This window comes from Mesoplodon bidens, assembly GCF_964165515.1.
Source record: "Mesoplodon bidens genome assembly, chromosome: 7".
In the NCBI taxonomy this organism is placed as follows: domain Eukaryota; kingdom Metazoa; phylum Chordata; class Mammalia; order Artiodactyla; family Ziphiidae; genus Mesoplodon; species Mesoplodon bidens.
In genome coordinates this window covers 42,093,663-42,106,787 of record NC_138164.1, presented here as the reverse complement: position 1 = coordinate 42,106,787, position 13,125 = coordinate 42,093,663, and the positions used below count along the sequence as shown (strand labels likewise).

General features: G+C 38.8%; 1 protein-coding gene and 1 pseudogene across 2 annotated transcripts in view; both read right to left on the bottom strand.

The window, feature by feature from the left end:
• The window catches only part of LOC308620770 (centrosomal protein of 78 kDa-like), a 1,829,729-nt pseudogene that overhangs the window by 1,014,818 nt on the left and 801,786 nt on the right, over window positions 1-13,125 (bottom strand). The gene's annotated exons all lie outside the window — the stretch shown is intronic.
• Window positions 4,120-6,032, bottom strand: LOC308621089 (transcription initiation factor TFIID subunit 7-like). The gene has a single exon (XM_081241262.1). It carries the CDS (start codon window positions 5,859-5,861, stop codon window positions 4,812-4,814), a length of 1,050 nt encoding a protein of 349 aa, XP_081097388.1. The 5' UTR covers window positions 5,862-6,032; the 3' UTR covers window positions 4,120-4,811.

Sequence of the window (13,125 nt, the reverse complement as noted above, 5' to 3'; positions counted from 1 at the left end):
ATTATTTAAAGGCTTTTCTTACAGAATCTTGGCTTCATCTGATAGGACAATAACCACATTTTGTTTTATTTTGTATTCATTTGATTGACTGGTGAGGTTTACTGGCTGTTTGTATTAATTTGGCTATTTGGTTAATTATACCCTGTGTCCATTCTTCTGTAGTGAGAGTTTGTAAGGGTTGTATCATATCCTGTCAGATCCGTATGTCTGACTTGCTATTTCTGTCTGTCATGGGGGTGTTGAAAGACTCCAGTTATTTTAATGTGATGGTCCACACAACACTTAAACAAAAGACTCATGATAGTTTCCTTTCATGTAATATTTTTTAATCCCTGTGCTTTAGTGATGATCCCTTTGGTTTAAATGAGTAGGTTGTTCAGCCCCAGAACTACTAGAATTCATGATCAGTTTTTCTGGGTTTTGTCTGACCTTTTACTGCGAGGGTTCTTGACCATCCTACTTTCATGATAGGTTTTTAGTATGTATTCTCTATTCACACATTGTTGAAAGTTTTTATTATTTGTATCCTCTTAGATTTGTCTTTTTTTCCTCTAAAACTAACAGTTATTACATTTCTTCTATTTTGTTTTCCCTTGAACTAGTTTCAAGTGTGATTTGGAGCTGAAGATCATGATCAAAAGAATGCAGTGCATTTCTGAGCTCCACCAGGTTTTGCTTGTGAGGTTTACATGCCCCTGCCGCCCTTGCTAATTATGAACTGAGATTCATTTTGTGATGCTTTTTGCTCATAGGTTATATACAGTTATTCTTCAGTTCTGTAATTGTAAAATACGTTGTATGATTTATTGGTACTAAAGCCAGGGTTATCACTGCACATCCAAGAAGAGGTTTTTAAATTGGATTATGCATTATGTGTGTGCATATATGTTTCTGTTTTTTTCCATACCCAAAATTACAAACCTGCCATGACTTGTCTTGTGCAGGACTCTTCCACACGTGAGAAAATGAGAGTTGTCTATATGTTAAATCTGTAGAGTTAGCAAGTGACGTTTGTCTTTCATCGAAAGCACTTGACCTGCAGCAGTGCGGCCTCACCAGTGAAGGAGCAAAGGCTTTACTAAAGGCCCCTGAAACCAACAGAACTCTGCTCGTTCTGGATATAAGAAAAAATCTGCTTGTTGGTATGTGGTCACTTTTTTTAAATTGATGAACACATAGCAAAACAAAAACAATTTGTTCAGGTATTGACAGTTTTTTAAAACTTAATGTGTTTAACTTTCCTCATCATATACAGTTGGCCCGTGAACAACGTGGGGTTAGGGGTGTCGACCCCTACACAGTTCAAGATCTGGGTATAAGTTTATAGTCAGTGGTTCCACATCTGTGGATTCAACCAACCTTGGATCATGTAGGACGATAGTACATATGTATTGAAAACTATGCGTGTGTCAGTGGACCCGCGAGGTTCAAACCCATGTTGTTCAAGCTTCAACTGTACTTTTCTAGTGTTGCACTTCCCTTATGTTTTTAGCAGCTACTGTACTAACTAAAGTGAATTATACTTGTCAATTTTTCTTATCTCTACTCTGAATAGAGGTGAACCTAGATACTAAGCCTGCTTCCACCAAGAGCATTCTTTCTTTCCTGTGCAGCCTCTGAATTCTTGCCAGGAGTACTTTATTCATTTGTCAGATTCACAAGTAATTTTGTAATCATCTTCTGTGTGCCAGAGACGGGTTTAGGGACTAGGGATAAAGCAGTGAACCAGACAGACAAAAGTCTTGCCCTCATGGAACTTACATTCTAGTGAAGGACATCAGATAGAAATGAGTAAACAGATAAGTCATATAATTTTAGAGAGTAGGAAGTGCAAAACTATCTTAATGTAAGGAGAGTGAGGGAGAGCAGGTAGGACTCCATTGGATAGGTTTGTTAGGGGACAGCTTCACTGGAGAAGTGGCATTTGAACGGAGACCTGAATGAAGAGAGGAGCAAGCCATGGAAGATGTGGAGTAAGCACATTCCAGGACAAGGAGGCAATGAGTATGTAGGCATGTAGGTGGGTGGAGTATTTAAGGAAAAGCAAGGAGGCCAATCTGGGCAGAGTACTGAGTGAAGAAGAGTGTGGTATGACATGAGGTCAAGGAGCTAGCCAGGGGTCTGCTCTTGTAAAGTCTTGAAGGCCAGAGTAAAGATGTGGATTATTCTAAATGAGTAGAGGGGTTTGAACTGGAAAAAGGCATGATCCAAATCGTATCTGAATAAGGTGACCTGGTATAGAGAAGGGACTTGGGAGGATAAAGAAGAGGAACAGGGGGCTTCCCTGGTGCCGCAGTGGTTGAGAATCCACCTGCCGATGCAGGGGACGCGGGTTCGTGCCCCGGTCCAGGAAGATCCCACATGCCGCGGAGCGACTGGGCCCATGAGCCATGGCCGCTGAGCCTGCGCGTCCGGAGCCTGTGCTCCGCAACGAGAGAGGCCACAACAGTGAGAGGCCCGTGTACAGCAAAAAAAAAAAAAAAAAAAAAGAAGAGGAACAGGGAGACCAGTTAGGAGACTATCACAGTGCTCCAAATAAGAGATGTTTATGGCCTAGGTTAGGTTGGAAGTTTGCAGCAAATGAAAAGTGGTTGAATTCAGGTTGTGTTTTGAGGGTGTAGCTCTCAAGACCTGCAGATAGATGTGAGGTATGAAGGAAATAGTAACAAGGAGACAAGTCGTTGATGATTATGTGTGCAACTGGGTAGTATCACTTAGAAGAAGGGAGCTGATGGGAGGAGCAGCTTTTGAGGGAATATCAGGACTTGGTTTGTTATCTTGGATGCCCTGGTTTGATATCTTAGATGCTCTTTAGGTATCTAAGCGTCTGGACGGTGCTCAGACTGTACTTTGTATCCAAAGGTATCCAAAGCCACTTCAGATGCAAAATGTTTCAAGTTGACCTTTGCTGCTGCCAAAATAGTAGCCACTGTGGGCAGTCTGCAAGATGGCATCTTAGGTTTCTGAGGAAGAAATTAGAATACACAAAGGGGGAAATAAGTGTATAATTATATAATGTAGATTTCATATTTAAATGTCTGGGAAAAGCAATAATTAGTTGGCTTTTGGTTTTAAATGGAAATAGCCACTCATTGGAAAATAATTACTCTAATTTCAATTCATTTTACTTTAGATCATTCTGTGATGAAAACAGTTACCAAACAAGTTCTCCAGATAGAAGGAGTGCCAAGTCAGAGGTATATAGCATGTTTCAGTTCTCTTGGAAGAATTTCTCTTTAATGGCTTGGTTTTCTTTCTTTCTTAAAAGAAAATTATCAAGGTACTTTCTGCCATCTTAAAACTAAGATTTTAGTCAAATCAAATGGCTTTTCTGTTTTTGAAAATGTTGTGTGATGCTTTAATTTAGGTTCCCAGATATGCAGATTGAAAACCTTTTAACTTTTTATTTTCTGTAACATATTATCGTTAGTCACAAATAGTCTTTTTTTTTTTTTGGTGATAAGAATGAATAGCAGGAGCAGCATTTGTGAAACCAAATCTAATATGAAACTGACTCTTTCTTGTGAGTAAATTTGAATATTGAAACAGCAAAACAATAAGGTTTAATAAAAAGCAAAATAAATTTTTTATGTTTATGATCTGCCAATTTCCCAGAAAGGGTTTTGTGGTGACTTTAGTTATATACCAGATACATTAAAATCACCAGTGGACAACACATCTTTTATTCAGGTGCCCTCTGAAAGTTTTAAAAATTTGTTGACTTCATATCAATGAACGGTCCACTTTAAAATGGTTAAAATTATAAATTTTCTGTTTTGTGTCGTTTACCACAATTTTTAAAAAATGTGTTGTTTGAAGATTTTTGGGTTTTATAAAGGTATTAGCATAAAAATGAAAAATTTAAAAGACCACCTCTAATCCCATTATCCTATCAAGCAATATTTACATTTTAATTTTCTCTTCCTGCTGTCTATAAACATAATTCCACATAGCTTCAATATAATTTGCCATTCTTATCTTTTCATACTAAATTTAAATTCTGTGATTCATAGTTATACTTTTTAACATTGCATTCACATGGTTTCATTGAGGTCAATTTTTTAAATTGGTGAAAAATTGGAAATAACCTCAAATAAACTATTGTAAACATCTTCATAAATACAGCTTTTTTTTTTTCTACTTCAAGTTGTATGTTTTTGATTCTCTATTAATCAACTTGCTTGGACAATAGTGTATTAAATAAGTTGTTAAGAGTGTTTATGAAGTCAAAAAAAAGCTTATGATCGTCTGCCAATTGTTATTTCAAGAGTGATATTTTATTTTTTTTAAGGTGAAAATTACTTGCTTTTATTTATTGTTAAAACAACTTTATGAAATGATTTGCAATGCAAAATGTGGAAAACTGCTTTGAATAACTGGGAAAATAGCTACAGCATGGGAAAACGTATGTAAACAAACTTCACTGCCACCAAACTAGAATCTACTAATTTATCTCAGATGGCATCACAGAGTAGCAATGGCAGCTTCTGGTAAACGGAGAAACAGCAGCAAAGTCCTGCAGTGAAGCTGTGATTAATTACCAAACTGAACTGTTCACTCCACTAATCCTACAACTTCCCTACATTTATCTGTCTATACATTCCTACTTACTACAGGACAAACACCCACCGAAGTGGTTCCAAAAAACAAATGAGATAGAAATTCACAATTATAAAACAAATCCAATAGAAGGCAGTGGAGGAAACTGGGAACTACTGCAAAGTTTTACTGTCTAGTCCAGGTGATGAAAACAAAGTTTTTCTTTCAAGGCTGACCACTGTCAGGAATGAAATTAAGTATCAAAACTCTCCTCACTTCTCTAGGAGTGATTCTAGCTCTTCTTGCAAAGAGCTGAGCTGCTCCTTTTCTCGGTCTTCCTTTTGTTTCAGTTCATCCAGCACAGCCTGAAATCTGTTCTTGAGAGCCAGGTTCTCCACTTTCATGATGAGATCCTCCTGTCGCTTTGCCCTGTCCTGGGTCTCTTGGAGCTTGCCTTTCATGTTATCAATCTGTTTCTGAATTCCCATAACCAGCTGATTAGTTCCCTCGTTTTCTTGGTGGTGTTCATCTGACTCATTTAGCTTGTGCTGTAGCTGCCTTTCCAGATCTTCCTCAGTGTCAATGATGTTTATATCTTCTTCATCTTGATGCTGTGTCTCATCTTCATCTTCACTGCTGCTGCTGAGGTCATTGAATATCTCCCGAAGCTCATCATGTTCTAATGAGTCATGGCCCTGCCTGTGGCCAGACATTCCTGGGGAAGAGATATCAAGGCCTTGACTTTCTGCTTCTTTTGTTTCATCTTCAGCAATTATTTCCCAACGGGTACTGACAGCTTCAGCATCTGTGCTCAGCAACCGCTTTACTTCTTTTTCCACATCTGGAGACTCAATATATTTCTTCTTTGCTGTCTTACGGAACCTTCTCTTTCTGACATTTTTTAGAGGCAGAGTAATTCCATGGTTCCATATAAACTTTTTCTCTTTGTCCTTATCCTTTTTCTTGCTTGCTTTGGGATCAGCAGTGGCAACTGGTTCCTCAACAGGAGGATAGAGATCACCATCAGCTGTACAGACAAGCATCTGAGAGATATCAGCTGTCTTGTAAAAGGTTTTTTTATCAATGGTTTTCAAACTTTCCATAACACATGGCAGATCTACCAATTTTGACGCCAATGGGACCTGGTCCACTCTGACAATTCCATGACGCCCATCAGGGTGTAACTCAATTGTCAGTCTGTCCTTCAGGTTGACATGACCAGACTGTATCGCCCGCCTCACAGTAGAGGCATACTCCGGAGGTAGGCGTAAGATAAACTGGCTCTCTACTTCGTGAGGAGCATCATCTTTGCTCTTACTCATCTTTACTTCTTTGTGACTCAGTTTTTCTCTAATAACCACTTGTTGCACTAAAAAATTTCAGCTATTTCAACAGAAAGACCAGTTCTTTATAAATTGACGTCTTTAATTACAAAGAGTTCTAGGTAGAAGAGCAACTAAGCGTCTATTCGGAATTAAGTTCCAAGTCTTTCTAAATATGCTGTGACAATACCAGTCGTTAATGACGCATTGCCTTACTCAGGTCCATTTAAATCTGTTAGCTGCAATGCCAAGTTCCAACCTCTAGATAGAGGTTGTCCTGCCGCTGCAGGACAACGCAGGGAAAGCAAATGGCGGCTCCTACGGAATGATTTTCGGCACAGAAAGTAAGGCTCAGCAGATACTCCCAATCCACAAACTCTCCCGGAACAAAGATACGCAAAAAGCGGGGCGTAGTGAGCTCTCTTCGCCTCGGGTACTTACAATCCAGTGACGGTTATAAGTCCAGTTTCTCCGGACAGGCGCGAGCGGGAAACGAAGCCACTCAGAGAAAGGCGGCCGGGAGCCGAGAGTCTCCTTCCGAATTCCTTTGTTCTTCCCGGCACTTGGCAAAGCGATCCGCTGATTATCGGTGAAACGGCTGAGGACGGGCAACGCGAAATCTCGCCAAGAACCGCAGCTCCGAACGCCAGATTCTGCAACTCCGCAGCTCAGGCGGCCTCCGTCCGTTACAGCAGACCTAGCCGAGAAAAAACAGCTGCGTCACCACGCGAGACCGGCAGCTGCTGTGAGTCGCAACACGCCTCGGGCGGAAGTGCGAGCTGCCCCAGCGCGCGCAGGCACAACGTGCGATTAAGCTATCCGGCGTCTTGTCGTCTCGCGAGAACTTAGCCTTAAAGGGATGAAGACTTTCGCCAAGAGCTGTTGGTTTAAAAGTATTTAGAGGGAACGGTTCTAAGAAGGACATGGATTCTCCCGCGCGCCTCCGCTACCCCCTCCGCTAAAGAGAGTGATATTTTAATAATCAAATAGTACATTCAAAGAAGTTAAGATTTGTGATATCACACTAATTAGATATTATTATTAAAAATTTATATCCTATGTAAAGCATTCTTAAAATAGCTACATTGACTTTTGCTATGATATTAGAAATGGAAGGATATATAAATAAAACATGTATATGTACAACATATTTGGAATTCTGTAAAATTAGTACAGAATAATAGGGCATCATGGAATGAGAACAGTTAAACATTTTTTTTTAGTTAGCATGATTAAACAAAGTGGAAATGTAACTGCAGTATACAAGCTCATTGAGCTCTTTTAAGAGTAATTTTATTTCTTGGGCTTTTTTTTTTTGTATTTGCCTCAGTTATTTGGAGACATAGAGGTAAGCCAAATCAGTATCTGGGTATATACCTAGATCCAGGGGAGTATAGGGGTGAAATAATGGTGTGAATTGTGTCACATTTATATTGTACTTATGTATGCCTAATAAAAGATGGGAACTTTTATTAGAAATTTTTTAATCTCCTAACAAGAAAAGTGTAATTTTAAAAAATTTTAATACATATATATATATGTATATTTGTGTGTGTGTGTGCGTGTGTGGTACGCGGGCCTCTCACTTTTGTGGCCTCTCCCGTTGCGGAGCACAGGCTCAGCGGCCATGGCTCACGGGCCCAGTCGCTCCGCAGCATGTGGGATCTTCCCGGACCGGGGCACGAACCCGTGTCCCCTGCATCGGCAGGTGGACTCTCAACCACTGCGCCACCAGGGAAGCCCTCCTATATATTTTTAAGAGGCATGTAAATCACAGAGGATCGTGTGGTGATTATCAATAAGCTACACTCTATGAAATATTTGTCCTATATTACCGAATACACTCCATTTTACCCTGCATCCTAATGCTGCTAAAATATAGTAGAAAGCAGCAGCATAGCACAGGGAGATCAGGTTGGTGCTTTGCGATGACCTAGAGGGGTGGGATAGGGAGGGTGGGAGGGAGGCTCAAGAGGGTGGGATATGGGGACATGTGTATGCATATGGCTGATTCGCTTTGTTGTGTAACAGAAACTAACACAGAATTGTGAAGCAATTATACTCCAATCAAGATCTATTAAAATAAATAAATAAAATAACATAAAATATAGTAGCTTTGAAGGATAAATATAACCATTTTAACCTATGATGTTTGTTTTCAGTAAATTCAAATTAAATATTTAAATGTGAATTTTAATATATGGCTTGTTCTAAGTAAAATATTAACACGTAGGTCTAGTTTTTGCAACCAAATGTTTCCTATAAAGATACTTGCCTCTTTACTACTGAAATATAGGGTAAGTCTCCACATTTCACTCTTTCATCCAGTGGGTTTCATTTGTTTTTTTGTGCGTTTTCTATATGAAATCAAAGGAGCAGTGAAGGTTGACAGGCTTATAGGAGGGTAAAATTGACTCACCTACCCCCCAGCAACTTGCAGCCTTATAACTTGTATTGTTTTTACATAGAAAAATTCATCTTAAATTTAACTTTTGGTCTACTTCTGAAGATTCTGTTTGGCAGAAGTCATGGGTGTATCTGTGTTTCTGTGTCCTTGAGATTCAGAAATGCCAAAGGTGTTCTAAGATTCAGGAAACTTGAGTGTTTCTGCATGATACATAAAATGTATCATACTTTGGGATTTTTTTTAAACTTTTATTTTTGCATTTCTGCACATCTCAATACTTTTGTTTTAGTTAAAATAACTTGTTACTGTAGAGAACTTATGTTTTTTAAAAATGCTGGCTTATGGAAAACCTTTGTACAAAACCGATCCTCTTTTTAATGGGCTTGGCATCGTTGTCAAGTGCCTTTTTGATTCCTTTCGACGTGTGCACGTGTGACATTTGCTCTGTAGACCTTTGGTGCATCTTGATTCCTTCTTTTCATGCTTTGTCAAACGTAGTCTTGGCCGCAAAGAAGCCTGTAAGTAATGGAAGGAAATACTCTGCTGGTAAAGAATGTTACCCTCCTGAAGCGCTACCACCTGGAGTGTCTGGTTTCCGGCCATTGTGTCCTGCAGAAAGTGCAAAAAGCAACAGGTAACCTGTTTGCATTCCCTGTCTTTTTCAGTCATTTAGAGTTCTTTATTTTGGAACTTGTATTATGTGGGTGGTCTCTGGTATTTTGTGTAGAGGAAAAAAGGTAACTCACACATGGCTTCTGCCTAATGAGCCCTCTAAGGAAGAAAAATTAAAAGTAATTGGGAGTTTCAAGTTGTTTCTCAAGTGTCACAACAGAGGTAACTCCGTGGGAGTCTTGAGGAGACTAAAATGATCACCAATTGTGCATGTGAGAGAAGTTTGATTAAAGGCAGGTGTAGTTGAGCGAAGCCCTACAGCACAGAAGTAGGAATTTGGATACGTATGAATGGGAAAAAAGACATTTTAGGCATGGGAAATAGTTTAATGCAGAATGGATGAAAAATGTGCATTAGACCTATTCTAAATCAACTGGCTTATTAACTCAGTAAATCAGATTTAGTGAGTCAAACTAGCATTAGCTGATTTCTTATCCAGGGGATAGCTGTTCATAGTAATTTTTGTCACAGAACAGTAAATAAAATGGTTGAATTATAGCTTTAGGCTTGCTAAGTGAAATAGATGGCTCTAGATGATCTTCAGGTGATTTACTTGGTAGTAATCAGGAAATTGGGGATTAACAATTGCTTAAGAAAACAAAGAGAATTGATTTTAAATAGTACTTGAAGTAGTTACTGTGTAAAATATCTGTTCAGTTGCTCATGTTAAATGGATGTTTCTAATCCCCACTGGACAACCGACTACTTTTTTGCAAATGGTAATGTGAATTGCTGTTGCATAAACTATAGTGTTGAATCCCCAGTGTTTGCACTTGAGTTTCACAGCTCTGTGGTTTCCTGTCTTCTTCCTGAGACACTTAATCGCAGGTCCATCCTCCTCACACAGGGGGGTAAATTAGAGAACGATTAATATCACCATTTAAAGAAGTGAGACTGAAATCTCAACCATCCTGAACATAGGAGCTGAAGGGGCCTCTCAGCAGTTCAGAGAGTGATTACCAAGCCAGTAGGCTGAATTCTGTTCTGTTTTCTCCGTAGCAGAGCCCTCCAGGTCCTTGTTTTGAGCTTATTTATTTTTATACACAATTCTGTATGGGTACTGTTCATACTACTAAATAGTTGTATTAACTGGGTTTAACTGGTGATGTATTTACATGAAGATCTAACTTCGTTTTGTTGCTATCTTTTTAGGGGCTTTCTATTCATCAAAGCTCGTGATGTATGTAATCAGTTGGTGGTGTGTAGCTATCATATTTATGATATATAGGGCTTGAATTGGGAAAGGTGGATGGTCATTCTTCTTGCTTTTTAAACTGACAGAGCCTTACATGAAGCATTTCCCTCTCTGAAATAAATCCATGTAAAACATGTTTGGTCGCTCTCCCAATGCAACTGTGTATTTGTGTGGATTTAGTGCACACCTGGCAGCCTTGTGGTTATGTCTGTAAACAAGGAAGCCTGTTTTCCAGTCCGCAAATCAGCTGTTACCCAGTGAAACGAACTTGACTGCCATTTCTGACCCCTCACATGGAGCTGTCATACTCAAGAATGTTCACATGTTTTCAAGAAACGTTGTTTGCGGGCTATATGTACAAATTCCTGATCTGAAAGCCAATATAAAGCAACATCTCCCAAACCTCTGCTCTCTCACCAAGACCACACACATTCCCTCGCTTATGGCCTCGTGGCAAGCGAATACTGTCAGTATCAGACTCTCCTTCCCAGTGGTCTTGGGAGACTGCATAGTTGCTCTGTGAAAGGCACCACTGCTGAGGTTGAGAGAAGAGCATCTTGGGTGTCAGTCCTGGCCTTGCATTCCCAGAGAGAGGGGTGTGCACCTCGTTCTCCTGTTAGGGTTTTCCTATGCTGCAGGGTTTGCTGCTTGTTGTCAAAATGATGTCCTAGTGACTTGTCTTCTGCGTGGTTTATAATCCCAGCACAGTTCTTTATGATCTGTAGACTTTTATGGGGTTGTGGCCAGGTCAGTTTTTAAATGTTTGGAAATGTCCTATTGAACAACATTGCAGTGGCAGTGAAGCTTGCTGGGAGAATTGTTGCCCTAGTTTTGGCTTAAGGGTGGTGAGAAGATGAAATTTTTGATGGGTCAGTTTTAGTTGTGTATGTGTATGTGATTTATTTTTTTAAATTCTAATGTCTATTATTCACAGCTTAGATATGTTGACTTCCTGATTATTCATCAGTCCCTTTACTGATGTATTTTCCTCTGAAAAACTACATTTTCTTCCAGACTGTTTTTGTCTGATGGTGAAGAATAAATTTTTCATTTGCAGTATAAAGTTGATCTGAGAAAAAATGTTTACCTTGGATCTTCACTTGGCTTCTGTGAAAGAAACGTAATAAAATAATATGGGCAATTCCCATTACTAATCCTAACCACGTACAACAGAGGTCTGTACAGTAACATAGCAAAAATAAGTTCCTGTACTTTTACTTAGTCATTGCCTGTTTTACACTAAAGAGCAGTGAGAGACATTTATAAATAATGATACCTCAGATCACTTTTGTTAAATGTCCTCTAATATTTGGATATTTGGTATCTGGCTTGTGTTGTCTTTTATACAATCTTGTCTTCTTTCTTTGCACTTTAGTGTAACAACTCTGTGGTTTCCTGTCTTCTTCTTGTGACACTCAGGTCCATCAGAATTCCCTGTGACTGTGACAGTAGGGAGTCCTTCCTCCTCAGAAATCGAAGAGGTCGACGATTCCTCAGAACGTGTTCAGGAGGAGCCAGAGAAAATCTGTTTGAAACAAGAAGCATTGCAGGTACAAAGTTATCACTTTAAAGCTATAGAGAAGATTATTTTTCAAACGGAAGGCTGATTGCAACACAGCACAGCTTGTGTGAGGGTTCTGTTTTCTCCTCCCACCTGCATTGTATCCCCTTGAATGGTTCCTTAAGCTTAGACCAAGGTGAATGGTGGACATTTGAACTCTAAGAAACTAAAATCAAAACATGTCGTTAGTAATATATTTTCCTTTCCTTAGAACCTTAGTATATTAGATTTAGGGAGAACCTTAGTGATCATAAGATAAGGAAATTGAGTTCTGAATGAATACAGTCAGCTGATTCAGTGCTCTTGTTTTACAGATGAGAAAATGGACAGTTCTAGTTGAACTCTCTTTTTGTAAGAGGAAAATATGGCCTCATTTTAAATAAAAGTAAAGTTGAAAAAAGTTTTGATGTTGATATTCTCCTTTCCTAAAATCAAAAATATCAAGAAGCTACATTCTATTACCAAATAAACCTGACCTCTAATGTCATTCCATACTTTTGTTTGTATGGACAGAAAAGAAAAATTGATTTTCATAAGAAATTTTTGCACCTCAAAATTAATATATTTATTTTATTTCAACTTTAATGCAGAGCTGAACATTTCTAGTAAATAAAGGAACACCATTTGTGGGGGACCTTGTCTTTGTGCTACAAAGTCCATGTTTAATTTTTTTAAATTATTTAATATGATTTTCTCTTCATATGAAACATGACACTTGACAGGTTTCAGAACTAATTATTCCATTATTGTACGACTACGGGAATTACTCTTTGATTTTCAAAAGAGTTAGATTTTTATTTTTTAATTAAAATTAATGATAATATAGAGAAATTTTAAGAAAAGAACTTAGAAAATTATGAAATGTTAGAGTAGGAGAAATCTATAGTTCATGTAGAGTTACTCCCTTTCGTTTTATAAATGAGCACCTACAATTTGTAGAACGTAAGTGGTTTATTAGTAAATGGCAGAGTATGACAAGACCCTAGAGCATCTAACCCGCATTCCTTGTTATTTTAGATGTGGTGTATTCATTTCCTTCACGAATAGACCACGAGATTGTATTTGTAAAAGCAGTAATAGACACTGGGGAAGTCCAAGAAGTTTAAACACTGGGACCACAGAATAGCAGATTCAGAATGCACTGAGAACCCTTTTAGCTCTTCTCTGTTTTGACAAGACACTACAATGATGGTATCAAAGTGTTTAAGTATATATGCCCACAACAATCAAGAGATTTCAACATAGTTTTGAAAGACAGAAGACAGGTGGAAGAGTGTGAAACTGAAGCAGTAGAACAGAGGAAAAGCATCACCTAGAATATGCACAGGGACCACCTGCAACTGAGGAGGATTCCGACCCCACCTGCAGAAGTAGCTCCGTGCTTTGATGCGCATGTAGGAGAGAGTGTGGAGTTAGTTAAAAGTGTGAC

Excerpts from the sequence above, each read along its gene's own strand:
- LOC308621089 (XM_081241262.1), bottom strand. The coding sequence starts at position 5,861 with ATGAGTAAGAGCAAAGATGATGCTCCTCACGAAGTAGAGAGCCAGTTT.